The sequence below is a fragment of the Leptinotarsa decemlineata genome, unplaced genomic scaffold (assembly GCF_025532065.1).
Source record: "Leptinotarsa decemlineata unplaced genomic scaffold, Ldec_3_MD MMD2_tig00026358_RagTag_RagTag, whole genome shotgun sequence".
Taxonomy (NCBI): Eukaryota; Metazoa; Arthropoda; class Insecta; order Coleoptera; family Chrysomelidae; genus Leptinotarsa; species Leptinotarsa decemlineata.
The window spans coordinates 154,058-176,533 of record NW_027412703.1 but is presented as its reverse complement, the minus strand read 5'-3'; the positions used below and the strand labels follow the sequence as shown (position 1 = coordinate 176,533).

Below are 22,476 nucleotides of genomic sequence, written 5' to 3'. Positions count from 1 at the left end.
CATTATTCACCATCGTTATTGGAATCAGTACACTGGAAAAAGTCTGCGTTGTTATCACACTCGTTATTACTATTAGTACTTGCCCAAGGACGCCACATTTCAAACAGACAACGAAAATCATAACTGCACCAATATCGAATTTCAACACTCAAATCGCGATCAGTTCCTGAACTGAACACGACGGCGATAACCATCCCCGCATTCCCCGGTTTCTATTCGTCACCGTAACATGACTTCAAATTTAATTTCATGACTCTTCAGCCAATCATAAAACTCGGTTAGTAAAAATTATCCAATACGAACCACTAAATCTACACTCCACATGGACTAGTTTGCAGTCGGTTCATTTCTATGTATTGGTTTCTTTGACCTTTGAGAGTGCCGCCAACTTTAAGAGTGCATAATATCGTTTACTTCGACCATAAATCTCGCGACCAATTTGGTCATGTGAGAACATTCTGGCTAATGTTAATGAGATATTTTATTTATGGATTGTTCCTCGTTATTGGTTTATGATATTTCTGAAAATATCATTTGGTTTCTATATCCAAAATTTCTGTATTGATGTGTCTTCCATATTAACGTATTCATTCAATTAGCAAGAATTGTCGTTTCGCCTGTAGTCGGTTTACAGCCTCGTGAAATTGGATCGTCAGTAACAATTTGAGGAAATTCTTGGTATGCCTTGACAAAACATGAAAAACTAAAAAAATTGGCACACATACATCAGTCCACGAGCTAATAATTACTGTGTTCTGTTTTTAGGTGAATTAGTTCCTGTAGAGTATCCTAACAAACCGCTTGATGAATTGGAACCTGTATCCCAACCCCAGTATTCCCTGGATGACTTCGAACTCATACGAGTTATAGGACGTGGCACTTACGCCAAAGTGTTTATGGTAGAATTGAAAAAAGCTAAGCATATTTATGCTATGAAAGTGATGAAGAAATCACTAGCAAAGGATCATGTGGATATAGAATGGATGCAAACCGAGAAGCATGTTTTTGAAACAGCTTCAAACCATCCATTTTTAGTTGGTTTACACTCGTGCTTCCAAACTCCATCGCGACTATTTTTTGTCATAGAATTTGTTCAAGGAGGTGATCTTGCGACCTATATGGCTCAAATGAGAAGATTACCGGAAGAGGACGCCAGATTCTATGCTGCAGAAATTTCATTAGCATTGAACTTTTTACATTGCAAGGGTATCATTTACCGGGATTTGAAATTGGATAACGTTCTCTTAGATCATGAAGGACACATTAAATTGACTGATTATGGCATGTGTAAAGAAGGCATTAGACCAGGAGATACTACCTCAACATTTTGTGGTACTCCCAACTATATAGCACCGGAAATTTTACGTGGTGAAGATTATGGCTTTTCTGTTGATTGGTGGTCATTGGGTGAGTGTTATATTTCTTCAACATATGAGTTATTTCATCTGTCTGCTACTATAAGAGCGGAGCCCAAGCGGGGATTTCGGGATTTACTAAAGCGCGGTAGATTGATATACAGGGGGATATCTTGTACCCGGTTAAGTACCTCCACCACATATGAGCCCCATATATAAGACCGCCCGTGAAGGATAAAGGATCAGATTAGTAAAAAAAATTGATCATCAGAAATTCTCGAGCGCGTCAGATTAAGGTAGGGTGACTTAATTACCTGCTAAAAAGTGTATATTCCAGTAATCTGACAATTTGAGAGTGACGTAAAGAAAGGGGAGGGTAAAAAAATAACGTCATTTCAACATTCTCGAGCGTAGCTATTTTTTATTTTGAAGGAAATAATTCAAGGATAAAGAAAAATATATAATCTGACGATTTCCGCGAGCCGAAATAACAAAAATTCGTCGATAAAGTTTAATGCGTGCAGCTGTGGGATACCTACATTTCCCTCTCCGAGTTTCTACTCCTATATTCTCTATTCACGTCTTCTCTATCTATTACATTCTCACTCCGTCCCCACTCTGAATTCTGTTGCCATGACGCCATTACAGCTGATCACAGAGACTCGTTCGTGATGAAGATGATGATTAATTAATCAATTAATTGATGGATGTAGCCGTTACTACGTGGTAGGAAATCATAACGAAGAAAAGAGAAATTGAACTTTCTATGTTTTTTACCACTTTTATTTGTAACTAACGTTACTGTAGTTTCGTCCTATAAGGACATTTTCAAACTCATACAATATATAAGGACATTTCCAAACTTATACAATATATAAGTTTGAAAATGTCCTTATAGGACGAAACTGCAGTAACTTTAGTTACAAATGAAAGTGGTAAAAAACATAGAAAGTTTCAAACGTAGTAACGGCTACATCCATCAATGACTCACTCTCAGTCAGTGCTGTTCCAAAGCAAAAGAAAAACAGATAAAAATAGTAAGAAACAAAGAAAGTTTCCTTTCTCTTTTCTTCATTAATTAATCAATTGATTATTAAAAATTAAATTTTTTTGAGCATTTTTTTAAAATTATTTTCTTATAAATACAAGTATTCTACTTAAAAAACATACACTTATTTATTTGAATGCTATTTCCTGAGCTTTTCCATTAACTAAGTCCAATGAATTAAAAAACATTTTAAAAAAATATTGTTTTTGTCAGATTAAGCGAATTCTTTTGGATAATCATCAGATTATGAGAGAGCACGTCTAAAACATAAAGATGAACCATGTATATCTTAATCTGACGCGCTTGAGTATTTCAAAATGGCGAATTTTTTTCGCACATTATAATAATGGCCGCGAGTTTGCGTCAGATTATTGAATGAGAGATTTTTTTTTGTTGCAGTCAACACCCCCTTAGAAAATCTGACGCGCTCGAATAATTTTTTTTCTTTTCACTTTTAACCCTTACGTACAACCACCCACATCATGCAAACGATCAGATTAACATACCAACATTATTAAAAATACGTAGAAACGAGATATTAAAATTGCGTACAGAACAAGTAATACGTTGGGAAAGTTAGTTGAAAGTAATAAAGACAAAACATCCAAATTTGAGAAATCAGGAATATATAAATTGAAGTGTGGACAGACACCCCAACAGACAACAACACAACGATGGACAGCATTTACGTGGGTAGGACACCAAACCAAAAAACTAACAAACATCTCCAAACCACTGAACATCAACATCACATACAAACCGAACACGAAGATAACACAAAATATAAACAACTATGAAAAAGAAGAAGACAAAGACCAAAACGGAATATACAGTATACAATGCTCGGACTGCAACAAATTCTACAACGGCCAAACCAAGAAAAAACTAATCCAAAGGTACAATGAGCACAAAAAGGCATACATAAATCCAATAGTATATAAATCAAACCTCGCAACACACGCTATACAAAACAAACATAATTTCCCCCCCACCAGAGAACATAAAACTCATAAAACAAGTCAACAAGGGAAACCGCATGGACATTTGGGAAAACTTCAACATCCATAAATTTGACAGTGATAAATCACTTATCGAGGAACAAGTACAAATAAAAACACAAGACCTCACATTCAATATATTAAACAAAACCATACACATTCCTAGAGAAGATCTAACACAAAAAGAGTACCTGATGCAGTACAAATACAGGCAAATTTACCCAAAGTACCTGAAATACCTGAGTTGAGACGCTCTGACCGTATAAAGAGGCAGACGACAGGATGACAAGTTCAGTTTGAGGAGTGCCTAGAAGATGACAGTACTAGCAACTGTCGTAAGCGCTCGCAGATAATTAATAGAAGATATAAAGCTTCAAATCCTTTTTGTAAAATTTAATATTGAAATATATATATATATATATATATATATATATATATATATATATATATATATATATATATATATATATATATACAGGGCTATTCAAATTCGTTTCTGTACACGGGGATCTCGTAAACGATAAGAGATAGAGTATCGGTTAAATCATGGCACAGTTGCGTATTTTAGAGACCTATTTAATGATGTACAGAAATCGAATATAGCTCTTTTGGTTCTGGAGATATATAGGAATAACCAAAAAATCCCAAATTACTTTTTTGCCTACATCTTCTTTACTGGCAGACATATTGAAAATCTGTCCACATTTTGCTATTGGCACTTGATGTGGGCTCTCAGAATATATCAATGAATCTTTTATACAGGGTGTCATCTGACTTGGGCCACCCCCATCTTTGAATTTTTAAATACGGACCTGTATTTTCTGTTGTAGTTTTTGGATCGTAGACGTTCACTTCATACTGAGAAATCGAATTCAATTTTATATTTCGGGATTTTTCGATAATATTCGATAATAATTGTGTGAATTATTCCCTTTTAAATTACGGCCCTGGAAATTGGTTGACTGAGTTGAATAAAAACATAATAGTAACTTTCACGTCTCCCTATGTACCGTAGTTTTTCGAGAGTTTTTTTTTATTTTTAGGTACCTATTCATATTTTTTCCATTGCTCTGAGCATTTTCTACAATGAACTTCGAATAGGAAAACCTTTTATGATTATCTGAAACATATCTACATCAAAAATATCTTATATGTGTTTTGATGAACAGAAAAAAAAATGGTAGCAATAATAACATCCGAAACGAACACTATAATTATAATGATAATTGAAATGAAGTAATTTATATACACAAAAAAATTAATTGTGCAATAAATGATCGAATTGGAGTCCTTCCATTTGGAGACAAATAATGGGACAATAAGATCACCAGATTTCACTATTTTGGACTATTTTCTATGGGGGACATTGAAAAATAGGATTTACGCTGGCAGAGAAATAGAAAATGTGGAAGACTCGATATTGAGGATGTTGAATGATTTCGCAACAATGCAGCAAATAAGTGTATTAAGGGCGATAAATAATATGAAAAACCGAGTTTAAAAATGTCTCGAAATGAAAGGACTCCAATTCGAACATTTATTGCGCCAATAATTGTTTTGGGTACCTATATTTCAATTTTCATTACAATTATGGCGTTCGTTTCGGATTTTATTATTGCTATCATTTCTTTTTCTGCTTGTTAAAATACATAAATCGAGATTACGCATTGGTCAAAGACGAAACAGACTAGTTTAAATTTCACGATTGTCATAAGTGTTCTGGCGATGTCTTGAATTCATTGGAGCCTCTGTAAATACCTTACATTTTGTTTTTCGAAAGAGAGGACATTGGCAAATCAAGATCTTCAGATGATGTGGTGCTGCAGGTTTTTCCGGGTTTTCCTGCAGCTGAAAAAGTAAATGCGCCACTGGAATCAATGAAGTTTTTGTTGTTTCATAATTTCATGATTTGTTTTACTTTCTTTTCTAATCAACTTAATGCATAATTGACATATTTTTTTGTAACAAATATAGCGAACAAGAACTTTTAACCAACTTCTGTTGATTTTCATCATTTGAATGCAAGTTATAATGAAATTGAAGATAGAATTAATAACATTGGACATTATTTTGATGATGATATATTTGATCAAAACATGTATGTATGTAGTTTCTCCAATCATTGAGTATGTAAATCCTAATTTTTTTTCAGGAGTGGTTTTGTATCAGATGTTGACTGGACGGTCGCCGTTTGACATGGATAGAACATCTGAAAATTCGGAACTGAACAATTTCTATTTATACCAAGTGATAATGGAAAAACCAATACGTATTCCTCGATCATTGAGTGTGAGTGCTGCTAATGTCCTCAGAAGATTCCTGAATAAAAATCCTGCTGAACGCTTAGGATGCCGTAACCCTGATGTATTTACCGAAATCATCGAACACCCATTTTTTGAAAGTATAGATTGGGATATGGTAAGATCGAGATATATTTGTTTTCATACATACAGACATTTTTAAAAACATTTTCAATAGTTTCAAAGACAAACATCTGTTCTGTCTCGACATTTTCGAGACTGAACTTATATATTACTGGTATCTCTCATTTCATATTAGATAGAATTGGCCGATACTTGCAATACAAATCCATAACTTATATCTCGAAGATACGAGGTAAAGAGAGTTAATGAGTGATAACTAAATCCATAAACTTTTGTGCCTCGAAAGATGCATTTTTATATTCATCTCGGTTATTTGATTCTCCCACCGTATTGTTACGAACTAACTGTTTCACTGAAGTGAAACGTTCATTCCAATTCAACAACTTTACACTTTGCAATAATCTCACTTATTTCACTGTCGCTTTCTTCAATTTCAAAATAATCCGCACTGCAAATGCGCTGTGCCACGTAGGCAGCTATATATAGCTGCCTACGTGGTCATCCTGGGAATTGTAGGTCTTCTAACTGGTTGGCTCCTGTTGTTGACTCCGTGCATATATATATATATATATATATATATATATATATATATATATATATATATATATATATATATATATATATATATATATATATATATATATATATATATATATGTATATATATATATATATATTTGTTCATTGCATATTGGTGAGCCCGGTATATGAACGGGGCGTTGGTCCACCCAGCACTTCCCGAATATATTTAGGTATATACTTTTCGGAATACTGTTCAGTGGTATGATTTTATTAATAGGCCCATCAGAGGGGTAGATTTTTTCTGAAAATAAAAATTTTACATATCCTTTAAACCTTTGTCAGCCCCATGCTGTTGGTCAGCCCATAGTTATACAAATCGCTATATGAAGAGCATCTTGGTCAGCCCTACAATGCTGCCACATCGAAGGGCTGACCAGGAACGCGATCCATTTCAGTGTATCATTGGATTTCATCGTGAGGGTATCAAGTGTTTTTAAAATCCTGGCAAATCCAGTTTTTCAGAGGTATACTATGTGTTAGTTTACCGGAAAAAATATATTAGGAAAAGGAAAAGATGCCGTTACTATTGACTATTTATGTTTCATATAGTTTCTGTATTATGTATGATTGATTACTTGTTTCTTTTGTGGTAATTCATGATCACTTTAATGAAATGAATAAAAACACTTTTGTCTAAGTACCACTAGTTGATTTTATGTTTAGAGAGCTTTACACTAGTTATTTTTTAATGGATATTGTTGTACAGTTTTTTTGACATGATATGAGGTCCATTAGTCACCTTGGCTAACTTATGACTAGGAATTAAAATGTTATAGTTTTTTCTCAGGATGAAGCCCGAAAGAAGACATGTATCATCTCTGTTCTAAAACTTGAAGCAATTTGATTTAACATAGATTACGCAATTAAAAATATACATGCAAGTAACAGTTAATATATTCAACTTTGCAAATAGTGGTTTACAGGAATTAATAAGAAAATTAATAAGACACTGATTCTATTGCAGTTGCCAAAACAAATAATACAGTAATTGAGGGCAGAGTAAATATATGAATAATAGTAACTTTTAAGAATTTCAATAGACACAAAATTACGCAGATTCCATATAACGAAACAATGTGTCGCTAATTTCTTCAGTATGAAATCAACATGATGATTCCAATTGAGTTGGGAATCAATAAAAACTCCTAAACATTTTTTATAGTTTACCTGTTCAATATTTTTAATCTCAGACCTAACCAATACACTACAATCAGTTTCCTTAATTGTAAAGAAAATGGTGTTGGTTTTAATATTATTTAGAATCAAGCCATTCTTAGAACAATAATTTTGCATGTTGAATACAGCATCATTTGCTCTTACTGACAATGTTTCACATTCCGAACCACTGACAGTAAAAGATGTGTCATCAGCAAATTGTATAGAGCACTGTGGATGATTAATTTTTGAAAGGTCATTAACAAATAAAATAAATAGTGTAGGCCCCAAAACACTACCTTGGGGCACACCTGTAACAACGTTTCGAAATTCAGAGAAAAATGACCCAGTCTGAAGCCTAACTTTAACAACCTGTGTACGACCAGTTGAATAGGTTTCAATCCATTTCAGACTTAGACCACGAACGCCCATGCCAAACAGTTCATCAAGAAGAAGACCATGATGACTGATATCAAACGCTCGTGTCAAGTCGAAAAGAACACTAAGAGATTTTTCATCGTTGTCGAAGTTTGATAATACATGATTATGTAGAGAAAGGATGGCATCCTGGGTTGACAAGCCCACTTGAAACCCATATTGGTTGTCAGATACGATATTGTATTTATTTAAAAAGGACACAAGTTTTGATATGATTCTTCAAATATTTTCGAAAATGGAGATAGTAAAGCAATACCTCTGTAGTTCGACATTACATGTTTATCGCTTTTTTTATAGACTGGGACGACCATTGCTTGCTTAAGTCGGGAAGGAAAAATACCTTCAGAGAAAGATAAATTGATTAGATAAATCAGAGGTTCCATTATTTTCAAAGCAGCCTTCATTAAAACATTGCCTGGCAATTCATCAACCCCACTGGAATTTTTCGAACATGCGAATTTAATTATTTCCACGAGTTCAGTTTCATCTATTGGATAGAGGAAAAGACTCTCAATTTTTACACAACGATTTTCAATGCCACCAGGTGCAGTATTTTTTACTAATGACTCCACTGAATCGACAAAATAACTACTAAATGCTTGAGATATACCGGGACCATCGTCAACAAGTACACCATCGCCAATGTCTTAGATGAATCGTTTATAATAGTATTTTTCCTGATGATAGACCAGGCAGCTTCAGATTATGTTGAGCCTTGAGGAATTGATTATTAAAGTATTGACTTTTTGAGAGCACAATTTTTTGTCTATGATTTTTTAAGAGTTGCTTATATTGACCCAATAAATGTACATTGGTTTGGCTCTTGTTCAAATTATAAATATCTCTGAGTAATATACCTTCTTCAACGATATCCTTAGTAATCCATGGTTTGTGTCTACTTGAATTTTGATTTTGTTTAATTTTTTGAAACTGTTCAGGAAAGGATATATCAAAAGCTTGAAGAAAAACATCATGAAAATGGGAAAATTTAGTATCGAAGTCAAATTCAGTGAAGTATAGAAAATTGCACTTTTCATCTGATAATAAATTTATGAAATGGAGGATATTATGATCATCAAAATTTCTCTTCAAAAAATAATGGTATATATCAGCGGCGACGAAATTTATAGGTAAGGTAATACTTGGTAATGGGGTCAAACCCGAAAACGGTCATATAAATAAAATCAAATATAGGTAATTAGACAAAAGTGTTTTTATTCATTTCATTAAAGTTTCAGTATTCCTACGAAATCTGCAATTGTTTGACAAGCGTTAACTATTTTGGCGCGAAACTCTTTGAGAACCGTTACGATCTTTGCAATGGTCCTAATGCTATTTTGTTAATTGGCTTGCCAATATTTTGGTATACTTAGAGAATAATTAGAGAATATATAGGTATATGACGATTACAAATAAATATCATAGAATCTACTTAATTTTAAGTAATTCACTGTTTTCCAATTCCTAACTCAAATGAAATATTATTTTCCTGTGTTTTCATTTTTAGTTCGAATGGATGTTCCAAATTTGGTATATCGATTTAATGTGAATGTTTGTAGAAAGTAGCAAGTATTAGAATAAATATGATACTTCACGGAAGCTCATCAATTTTTTTTTATCAAATAGAAGTTACAGTTTGTTCAGGACTGTTGTATTAAATATTCATTATGCATGTATTTCTTCAAGCATTACGATATCCATTTATCACTAGTGAATAATGAAATCATTACAGAAAAGCAAGTAGGCAAGTTCGTTGAATATGTCAATTCCATCCACCCGTCAATAAAATTTACCACTGAGAGGAAGGTAAATAATTCATTAAATTACCTTGACTCAACCATTACAAAAAATAACAATGAACATGAATTTGCAATTTTCCACAAACCATCTTACACGGACATTATCATACATAATTCCTCTACGCACTCTTACCAGCATAAAGTTGCTGCATTCAATAATATTCTTCATAGACTATTGAATAATTTCCAGAGAGAGCTGAGTTTGATCAAACAAATCAAACAAAAACTACAAAAGCAAGCCATGGACCATATCTACCCAAATTCAAGATGCGATAACGTCAGTTATGAGACATTGTCATTTTTGGCTGAACCAACCAATAATATTTTTTTGAAGAAAGACTGCGTAAACTTAGCTCACAGAAATAGTAATAGTCCGAATAATAGTGTAAATGCATTTATTAAAAACAATAAAGACAAAACTTCGGTATCGGATAGATCAGGAGTATATCAGCTGAGTTGTGGCTCTTGCCCAAAACTGTATAATGGCCAAACAGGGAGATTATTTTTCAAAGAATTAAAAGCTTAGATGTGATTTTGTGAATAGAAAGACCAATTTCACATTTGCAAACCACCTTTTAGCAGAAGTACATGAGTTCAGTCATGAATATGACATGTTAAATTTAGAAGAGAAGAGTTTGAAATTCAATCTTCTAAAATGTCAAGCAATCAATAGATTCAAGAATTCGGGTAACTAACTAAATGATCAATTAGAATTGAATAACCGTTACTGAATATTTTTCAAATGTGGGGACTGGGACATAAGCTCAGGTCATTTAATCCATTACAAACTCAAGTACTTGAAATGTAGGTACTTTAAATTTTAAAATTAGGTATACCAAGCATTAAATTTGTGAAATATTGTAGATAAAGATACGCCCGAAGAAGCCATTGTATGGCGAAACACGTGTCGCGTTTTTATAAAACTGTTTAGAGGAACATTTTTGGCTGTGAGTTTTAGAAAGTATTTTGAAGTGTTTTGTGTGAGAAACTTTGCCAAAAATCCGACAGATATAATTCAACGCGACAAAAGTTATTTTCTGTTAGGAACTTAACAATAGAAATAATTGTTGTAAGTATACGTTTTTGTGAGAGATTGTATCAATTAATCTAAAAAGTCGTTCACTTATACTTCAAGGTCCTTCTTCACAGTAAATTAGAAATCAACCCTGAAAAATCATCGTTGAATTCCTGATAAACTCACTTATCCAATAGATGGCATATATGGGGTTATTTTGTTTGATATTTTGAAGAGGAGTGTGTACGCATCTTAGCGATACCTTATATTATTTCACAAAAATTAGGTGTTTCGGGAAATTTACATTACTGTCTTATTTATGGAGATATTGAACGTGGCGTGGCTCCTTTTGAAAAAAAATCCCTATATGCAATCAATTATTTATATTTTGAGCTGTTTTGGAATCATCCGTATCTGTGAGTATAGGTTGGAAAGGAGTCAAATCACTTTTCAGTATCATCCTTCCATTTTTTATTTTTATCATTCATTTTTGGATCCATTTTCAACCCGTTTGATATCTTGATAGAGTTTTTCAACACACTGATCTCATTTCAGATCATCAGACACGCACAGTTTTGAAAACAATAAAACCTCAAAAACAAACTTGGTCTAAGGAGCAAAACGAAATATAGTCAAAAAGTTTTTCGCTCCGAAAAAAAAAAGAAGTGCTAGAATTGAATTAGTTCTTGTTTGTATCTAAAATATAAGGAAAAGAAATATTCATCATTATTAAAAAATAGAAACTGGGCTGCAATCAAAGAATACGTTTACTGTTGTTATAGAAAGAAGAAATAATATTAATAATTTTCATTTGATATTTTTTACCCATGTTGAAGTTTCATTTCATTAGAAATTATGTTATTTTTTCATACTACGTGTTTATTAGTTTACCGAACAATTTTTGTCAGCAGTTCTCAAATTGAAGAATAATACTCCATTCAAATAAATGTTTATTCAACCTGATCAAATTTTTTCTGTGCTGAAATATTCCAAGTCTTTTTTATTTTGATTGAAATGTCTGCTGCAGGTTATAATCGATGATTATATGACGTATTCATCGTCATGAACAGTCAACATAATAAAAAAACATTGGTTTGATCTCCACTTCATTATGTTCAATCTGAACAACATCATACCTCCAAAAACTGAAAGGGAGTTTTCGAAAAAACTATTGCTAAGAAAAAGAGAATTGAAACTTATTACTAATATCTGTTTCACAAATTATATCTCACTTTATGCTAGTCACTCAGAATTTCGTTTCGTCATAGAAAACATACTTAGTATATATCGGAAATCCGTAGTGCTGCTGCGGATTTTTATATAGAATTTATTGAAACTGTAGACATTCTGGATATTCACTATTCATTTCTCAATAAATTCATTACCAGATCATTCATCACATTTTGGATTTTTCGTTTGTGAAAAAAATGTCATTTTTCATCTACTCATTTCTACTCAGTCACACTTCGATTATTTTTGTGCAGTCAGGTTTTCAAATCTACAATTTCAAAGTCAAATCCGAAGTTTCCTGCTTAATGTCTAAAATTGATTTACACAACGCGATTTCTGTTGAGGCGTCTATGCCAAATAATTAGAATTTCAAAATCTACATTTGAAAATACAAACAGGAAACGGTTTAAAATATGTCTGTCGCACCCCTACGAACGACAACCCTCAGAAGTATAAACTTGTACTAGCTATAGATTAACGAGGTCTTACATTTTAATGTGTGATTCCGAACACTATATTGATATTTTCAACTTATAACATATTCAAATTTTTGTATCTAAGATAGTGCAGAGGTTAAAATTGCTTCGACAAGCTAAATGGAATAACGCACTGTTAGTAATTATATTATTATTATCCTAACTAGAACGGAAACAGTACATTTCCGTACTCGACACCGTTATCCGAAAAAGCTGATTTCGGGTAAGTAGTCGAATGTGGGAAAGTATGAGTTCAGATCAAGCATTTTTCTACAAGTGAATATGTTACGAAGCTCTGATAAAACTTTTATATGCGAAACAATTCCTGATCTAAATTGCTTGTATAGATATAGGGTGATGCACGCACACGAACGCTTGTACAAAAAACATACAAAACAGGAACTTTTTCATAAAATTCTACATCTCTCAAAAAATTTTCCATTTCTATTATCGAATTTCTGCACCACGACAATCTAGTTAGAATCATGAAATGCAAGTGCAGCGTTGCCCGATTGTGGGCTGACCAACATGCTATCCATTGAAAGTGTTCGTATAAACCTGGGCTCACAAAGACACTATTCACATCAGGTGTATACAATTACACAGCCACGCCTCCTGGCGAAGTTTTGTGAAAGTAGGTGGTGTATCAGCTATGTGTATATGGTGTAATGGTCGGCCCAACCGAAAATTTGCTAAACGTCATTTCACATGATAACATGTCCAAAAAACACTATATACAGTGGGAAACGTTGGTGAGCCCGAAACCGGGACGACCGACGTTTCCGAGGGCTGACCAGAGTTCACATCGTATATTCTACGGGCTGACAAATGACCGTTTACATATATATATATATATATATATATATATATATATATATATATATATATATATATATATATATATATATATATATATATATATATATATATATATATATATATATATATATATATATATATATAGATCTTTCTACCTTGCCTGAGCCATTTGGAAATTCATACGTTCCTGATCCATCGATTATTATTAAACATTTTTTTGTATTCAATGAATATATTTGCTAGATGGGTCGAACTATTGCTCTTTTGTTACATATACATCATAATTATCTTTCCATTTGAATTTTCGATAATTAATTGTTACAATTATATACAAAAGTAACTTTCCTACTTTCTTGAGCCAAACACATATTTCTATCCAAGTTGAATCAGAATATACATATTTATTGATCTGTGCTCACAATCCTGAGCCCAACAACGTTGCCTAATCTAATTCCAGTTTTTTATGTTGAAAAAAAGATAGATAGATATGTTTAATCTCTTTTAATTCTGCAAGTATATTTATTCATTGAATGATTTGAAAAATGAAGTTTCTATTTTTGGTTTATTTTTTATTTATTTCCACTTCATTTTCAACGAAATGGCAATTCAGATGGACTTTCGAAAATTCTGGCAATACTGACAATTGTTTTTAGATCATTGATCAATAAGATTCGTAAAGATGAAAAATAAAGTGAACCTTTACGATCAGTATAATTTTTTATATATTGTTTCTGGTCGGTCGGTTCGACGTGGGTGCTTTATTCACTCACTCGAATTGACTGCCGTGTTGGTCGGTGGTTCAACACGTAGTCTGAACGATCGATTTTTCACTGGCTATCGTCCAACCCGTGTTAGGAATCACACGTTAAAAGGTAAGACCTCGTTAATGCTTAGCTCGCACAAGTGTTGACTTCTCAGGGTTGCCGTACGTAGGGGTGCGACAGCTGGTTAACGGAAAAACACATTTCAAACAATTTTTTTTTTAAGAGATTGTTTCTTACGAAAAGGAAAATCCTGTAATGTTCAGAGAACATCGTGGGTACCAGTGGAGAGTATAAAAGAGTCGATATTTCTCCAGGCTGTATGCCTCAGGGGAAAACCTCCTGGGTGCAAGTGCAAGAGCTTTGCTGTTTGTTGAAAGATTAAACCTTCGAGACAGATGTTAGGCATGTCTTGAAACGGACGACAAATGGATGATAGTCCAAACACTCTATGAATAATAATATATTTCACTGAAGCGCAATCTAATATTTTTTTCTAAAGGGGCAAGAAAATAAGTGGGAAATCGGGGAGAATGTACATATGAATTCAAACCAATAATTTTATATTTCGTAGTTTATTTCACTGAATTCAAAACGAAGCATTGTTGGAAGTTAATGAGAACTAAAAGTGAAAAATCGTATTCGGCTTGATCCGCGGCAACCAAGTTATGCTATGGTCAACTGCCACCATAAATATTGTAACCAACAGCTTTCACAGGTGCCCACTTCCGATCATCAAACATACCAGGATATTCTTCCCCAAACCTAAAGTCTATCCAAATCCAAGATAGAGTGGATGTAAACATTGACATGCCCTACGCACGTGATATTGAACATCCCAAGAATTGGCCAGGGTCGTATTTAGAACCAACATCTTGTTGATCGCAAATGCTATATTATACTTAGGAAAATTTTTTTATAATAACGAGTGAAATGCACAAGTTTTGCAGTTGAACGGGAAAATGCAGATAATATGTGTAATATGAAATGATTTTCATTAGATTTTTCACAGCGCACTCAAGCATTATATGAAAAGAGACGTAACTATTTCTCCATTGATAATTTATATTTTATGTGAAATCAAAAGGAATATTAATCAAAATTATTCAACTAGATGAATTTGTCTCTTCATCAGTAGTGTCATCCTCACCAATCTGAATTATCAGTGGCTCGATTTGTGCCTCTATTATATATTATCAAGCTTCCACATCTCTGTCTCAAACTTCCGATATCACATGCCGAACACACTTCTTCCATTTCTCCGCTGTGACTCTTATCAAAGCCTCATCAAAAAGTAATTTGAGATCTGCAAATTTGAACGTGGTGTTATGCTGACCTACAAAATTCTTCACATCCACCCATATTAACTCGATGGGATTGAGTTCGCAGTGGTATGGAGGCAGGCGAAGGACAATTTTGTTTTGGCCTGCTGCCATCTCATCGACTATATATTTTTGGTATTCAAGCTTGCGCTCCTTGCCAATTTTTAGTAGCTGTACTCTTAGCATTGAATCTTCGAAGCTAATATTCTTTGATCGCAGCCAGTTTTGGATTTCAACTTTCTTTGAAGACGTTGTCGGAATCTTCTATAACCATCGCGAATGATAAGGTGCATTGTCCATTACAATCACAGCATCATCCTCCAGATGGGGTAGAACTTTGGAAAACCACTGTTTGAAAGATTCACCGTTCATTTCTTCATGATAATCTCCAGTTTTCTTCGACTCGAAACACCACAGCCCTTCAGGAACAAACTCATGCTCATTGCCGATATGGCAAATAATAAGCCGTTTTCCTTTACCTAAAATTATGAAGAGGTATGTAGGTAAATAAAACAAATACGTGGGTTACTTTTTATATATTGATATTGAGGCAGGTCTTAATATAAATATAAGTTTATCTGATGGGTTTGTTAATCCGGTGGATAATCCATCTAGAAAGGCCCTCCTAGATGAGGTCACAGTTTCATAGACCCATACTTTAGGGGTAGTATGACCAGCATCAACCCAGGTTTCAGCCATATAATAAATTGTTCTCTGTTGTTCCCTATAATATTTAATTTTGGACAAATACTCTCTCCTCCATAACACGATTACCTCTCTATCCAGTAATAAACTATTGCGCCCTCGTTTTTTCCATACAAAATTCAAATGTTTCAATACTTTATGGAATGTTGACCGCTCAAAACTTGGCAATAAAACATCTTCATTTATTTCTGTGAGTATTTTGTCTATCGTGGGTATTTCGTTTCTGAAAAAGTACTCATACACTTTCCTCCTGATTGCATGTTTATTAGCACCATCTATTGATTTTATAATGGTTTGACGATTCTGATTTGTATTCGGTTTGGAAAATGTATGATTTTGTTTATATTCCCGTAAAACATTGTAAATCGAAGCACATCACACTGCAATTTTATCGGAAACTTTCGATACGACTTCGTCGACAGTCGATGTCTCAATTTCTTCCATCTCTTTCTTGAACACATTTAAAATCACTTCTTCCATCTCAACACTCAAATGTTTTTTTGATCGTTGCATTTGAACCCTGTGCTGGTACCGAACTCGTATCAACAAGGCGAATTCACCAATGAACGTTGCCCTTTCCATCTGACACTGGGCGATCACGTGAACATCACGCTTCGATTTTATTTTGTTTCACTCTATCTTGGATTTGGATAGACTTTAGTGATCTCGTGTTCTTTTGGAGCCCTTTTGCTTTCAATCTGTTTCTCATATTTTGCAATATTTTTTTATGTTCTGCAGACCATGACATTTTTGGATGAACACTTTTTTCTTGTTCATTCTTGGTCATGTGTTCTTGGTCATTTCATCATGTATTGAAGATGTTCTTTCTTCAAAGTCACACTTCTCAACGATCGAGTTCATATCAACGTTAATTTCATCCAATGATAATTCCGTATATTTTTCCAAACCCCCTTCTGTTGCGAGGAGCGGAAGTTTGGATATTTTGTATGATAAGTACTATAAGTAGTATAAGTACTAGATATCACAGTGCGTTTTGAGGGTATGTCCCATAAACCTGGACAGTTGCACTTCAACTTTCACTATTCAAAAATTGCAGTAACTGTGTAATAGTGTACTGAAAATAATTTTCCATCAGTGTGAAATATGTAATCATTGTCTTTCACAAATCTCTCCCTCACTTTCACTAAAACATAGAGGTGTTGTCTCACTTTTTGAGAAAATAAAATAAGAACTCCTCGCTCTCTTTTCCTCTGATAACAATTCTACTACAAGACTTTTTCCTGTTTCAGTGAGGATGCTTTCGAATTAATTTTCTTTCATAAACCAAGATTTATTTTTCTATAAGTGCTTGTACAGAACAATCAAAAATTGTAACCGAAATTGGGATACTTGGCGCCTGTGTTATCAATCAATGACAACAAGTATTATTTGTTCCTCTAGCACACAAGTAATTTCACTCCTAGATGCGAAATTCTATAACGTAATAGTGAGTAGGGATAACGATCCCTACTTACGAAAATAACTTGGTTTTCGAAATGCGCTTCTAGGAGTGATAATGATGTGAGGGGAAATATGAGGGAAAAAATAATATATTATGATATCCCATTTTCATTTAGTTAGTTGTAAGCTGTTGTTTTTCAAGCCAGTTTGAAACCGATTGCAAAATCACGCCAGAACAGACTTTCAGGATTTTTCTCAAAATTCTCCTGTTCCATAATTTGGCCGCCAAGTGAATGCTGTTTTCGAAAAACAAATAAATCAATTATTTTCAGAAATATTTCAGTATTTAGACTCCGGAGTGTTGTCAAATAAATGAATGACTATACCTTCCTTGCTCAAAATAGCCAATTGCGTAGTAATATTTTTTAATTGACTTATGATTCTGAAGAACCATTTCAGTATTCGTCAACTGATTACAATTATTCATCATTCGAATTTTCGATAAAAGGGATTCATCATGAACTAGGAATAACGTTTCATTCCGTACAACTAGTAAAGGAAGAGACAGTGTTCTGGTAGATTTTCAGTCGATCATATATGAAGCATAAAGTTGAAATAAAATAAACGTGTACAGACACATAAGATAGGTATTTGGAATCACAGAATTGATTTGGCTGTTTTCATCATAAAAATAATAATGGGAATTATTCTACTTTGGACCACGGTCCTTGGTCTTCCACCATATCCACCATTTATAGGAATATTCAGTACAAATGAAAGGAAACAACACTTAAATAATATTTTGCTTATTGTTTTCTACTATTATTTTTTATCTTCGCGGCCCGAAATTTTCCAACGTTTCCAAGTCGAAGACTCAGCGAAAAGTTAGGAATTTTGTAAAATTGTCACTACAAAATTTGTGGACTGTTCTCTTACTTGGGAGAAATTAAACTTTTATGAAGTTTTCAAACAGCTCAGAATTTCAAAGTATTTAATCTCCAAGTTATGCATGTTGGAAAATCCCAACCTTCTCCTGGTTCTTTCCCTTTTCTTATTACATCTCCCTTCCTTTTCTCTTATTTGTATTATTTTGATGTTCATTCATTTTGTTACTATGTATTATTTTTTTCTATCTTCACGGTCAAAAATGTACCAACTTTTTCCCAAGCTGAAAAAGTAGGGAGGAGGCTTCAACGACGACGGCCCTGGTTCCTACATATTTTAGTACAACTTTAAACACTCTAGTGAAGTCCCCTGTTGAAGAATCGAAATAGTGATGCCAAATTCATATGGCTCAGGTTCGCATATAGGAGTTGGTATTGCCGATGTATACATTTGTATATGATGAAAGCATATGCAGCGCCATTCTGGAATTTCGTCGAACTAATTTTTACATCTTTCATACCAACCTGACCCATTGAACTTTGTCAAATAACGCTTATTTACAAAAGAAACACGTGATGGGGCATTAAAAAAATGATTGGATAATATTGGCTTCGCGCTCCCTCCTTCGAATATTGGCTCTTGGACAGCAGATGAGTGAGAAATACGGAAAAATCAAACCTGAGCCATATATATGGCTCAGGTTTGAAATAGTGGCTCGAGATTGCATGTGGGGTTTGCTATCGGTGGCTCAGCTACGTATGAAACGCATAAATATATATATATATATATATATATATATATATATATATATATATATATATTTATATATTCTGAACATAAGTCGATTTCAGGTTGTGCAGTATGTACAGTTTTTTTTCATTTCAGCTGAAAGTAAAACAAGTTTTACCTCCATATCAACCCCGTTTGGATTCGGACAGAGATTTGACCAACTTTCCACCAGAATTTACTAATGAACTCGTGCATCTAACACCAGATGATCGGTAAGTAAATCCAGCTGCAATTTACATTCCATATACTCTTTTATATATATTCCTATATAAAATTTTAATATTAATATATGTCACAAAAAGGATTTGAAGCTGTATAACTTCTATTTTTTATATGCAAGCACTTTCGACAGCTGGTCGTGCTGTCATCTTCAAGGCTCTCCTCAAACTGCAAACTGCAGTTTGAGGAGTGCCAGATGATGACAGTACTACCAACTGTCGAAAGCGCTCGCAGATAATTAATAGAATATATACAGCTTCAAATCCTCCTTGTAGAATTTAATATTGAAATATATATATATATATATATATATATATATATATATATATATATATATATATATATATATATATATATATATATATATATATATATAATGTAGAAAGGTTAATGCAGTCAAGCTGCTGGAAAATAATTCCATGAAAATCAAAAAATAAATAGATAACTACTTTTTGATCATTCCCATATTGATTTCAATTTAAGAGCCACCGGAAGACACTATATATATATATATATATATATATATATATATATATATATATATATATATATATATATATATATATATACATCGGAAAAGTCTAGGGATATTTTTATAACATACTAAATATAAAAATAAATGCATGAGGTCGTTCAATTTAGATTAAATTGGTACACTCGACCACCCTGTAGATTTCTATGGGTTGAACAAAGCCTGCAAAAACGGTAACTAATCTTTTATCAAGTTTTTTACAAACTGTAGGTTTTCGGCTAAAATGAATAATCTGAAAGTGTTGAGTTTGTACATTCTATGCAGTTCTTGCTCAGCAATTAAACTGGAAATATTGTTCTTCAACATGGAACGCCATCACTTACCATTGGCTGAGATGAATAGAGCTGTAGGGCTTCTTCAAGGTGGCATGCGACAAAATGATGTAGCTCTTCGTTTGGGGGTCTCCCAAAGTGTTATCAGTCGATTGTGGCGGCGTTTCCGTGAAACTGGCAGTCCAGCCGAACAACATCCAGGGCGAGGACGCGCCACAACTGCAGTTCAAGACCGATTTTTGGTCTTAACCGCAAGAAGACAACCGACAATCACAGCACCTGAGTTGGTTAACGTGTTGCAGCAGACGCACCAGGTAACCATTGGTCGTGATACTGTCAGAAATCGACTGCATGAAGCAGCTCTCCACAACAGAGGGCCACTTAGATGTCCACCTTTGTCGAGAGGCAATCGCAGTAGAAGATTAGAGTGGTGTCAAGAACATCAAAACTGGGATGCAAATGATTGGGCCACAGTTTTGTTTACAGACGAATCCAGAATTGGATTTCATCCAGATTCTCGTCGAGTAAGACTGTGGAGACGACCTGGCAATAATGAACATTTGAGACACGTCCAGGAAGTCCACACATACAGAGGTGGTACAGTAATGTTATGGGGCGGAATCATGATCGGCGGCAGAACCGATCTCGTTTTTCCAAATCGCTCCCTCACAGCTCGACAGTACCTCGACACCACCTCGACGTTTGCTGGTGCTGTTGGTGAAAACTTCCACCTAATGCACGATAATGCTCGTCCACATGTCGCGCGTCTAGTGACTGACTGGCTCATCAACGAGAGAGTTGATGTATTGCCATGGCCAGCACAATCACTGGACCTGAATTCCATCGAGCATGTGTGGGACATGCTTCAACAAAGAATTACTCCGCATATGGGGAACATTCACACAACGTTTCAATTGAGAGAGCTTTTAATCGTTGAATGGGCAAATGTACCTCAACAAGACATTGACAATCTCATTTTGTCGATGCACGATAGATGTAGGGCCGTAATAAACCAGCGTGGAGGCCATACTTTGTACTGATTCCAATTTTTTTTGTATTATTTTTTTTCGGGGTGCCAAAGAAGAGCCATTTTTTTTTATTTTTGCTTATATGCGCACTCAGTATTTTTGACCATTTAATAAATTTTGTTGTAAGTTACATTCGTTTAATAATCACCCGTCACCTTTTTTTTCCTAAAGCTACCTAAAAAAAAATTATTGCCATTTTTAAAAATATCCCTAGACTTTTCCGATGTGTGTATATATATGTATGTATGTATATCTACGTATATTTTAATGTTTTAGTGCCTTGCTATATACACTTTTTTTTCACAGGAGAGAAATCGAATGGATTGATCAATCAGAATTTGAAGGTTTCGAAGATATAAACCCACGTCTTATGTCTTTAGAAGATTGCGTGTGACACGCCACGCCGTTTTCCGCCACCACCTCCGTCTCCACGTTTTGAAAACTATGGTGAACATTTTTGCATGGAGATATGTGTCCTTTAAAATTTATCTTACACAATATGTTCTGCCTCCCATAGAATGAATTCGAATGCTATGTACTATTACTTTTTTGTATTGAAATGAATTTTCAACAATAAACATTTCCAACAATGTTAAGTACATCATTTATCTATGTTACAAACAACCATTATTCCATTAATTGTTATCTAAAGACTGTAAGTAGATAATTGTAACCAGAAGCGTATCCAGGAATTTATTGAGAACGGAACGCACTTGAGATAAATTTTTCACTATAAATAAATAAATATTAGAAATAGAAATAGTTTTATTCATTACTAAAATTTTCACACTCACAATTACAGTAATAAATACACGAGCAAACTTATTGGACTAGTCAAAAAAATAAAACACAAAGCTAAACGCAAATGTTTGATCTTGAATAAATTTAAAAAAAGACTACATGTATAAAAGAAATTATGTCATTTATCTAAGCACTGAAAGCAAGAAATTCATCCATCTGTAGAAGCAGTTATCCAACAAGAAACCATACAGTTCATTCCTCATTACAGTCCTACTTTTATTGAACCCTATAAAAGTTGTTATTTTATTGAAGCATTTAATACCCAAGTATTTTGGGGAATTCTGACTCACACTCAAGCGAGAGTAGGGGTGGTATAAAGTATCTTCACCCCAAGTAGCGTAATTATGTATATCAGAGTTTTTTGGATATATGTGTTTATTATCATAGATAGATAGATAGACAGATAGATGTTTATTTTACTACATTATGTACAAAGATACATTTATAGCAAGTCAGTTCCTTA

The 22,476-nt window shown here is 33.8% G+C and overlaps 1 protein-coding gene across 1 annotated transcript in view; it reads left to right on the top strand.

Annotated features, from left to right (window-relative positions):
* Positions 1 to 21,797, top strand: part of LOC141486548 (atypical protein kinase C-like) — a 30,352-nt gene extending 8,555 nt beyond the window's left edge. The window contains exons 3-6 of the mRNA XM_074184688.1: positions 766 to 1,407; positions 5,554 to 5,819; positions 19,258 to 19,373; positions 21,519 to 21,797. Coding sequence (XP_074040789.1) covers positions 766 to 1,407; positions 5,554 to 5,819; positions 19,258 to 19,373; positions 21,519 to 21,606 — 1,112 coding nt within the window. The 3' untranslated portion in view covers positions 21,607 to 21,797. The remainder of the gene's footprint in view (positions 1 to 765; positions 1,408 to 5,553; positions 5,820 to 19,257; positions 19,374 to 21,518) is intronic.
* The last annotated feature ends 679 nt before the right edge of the window (positions 21,798 to 22,476 follow it).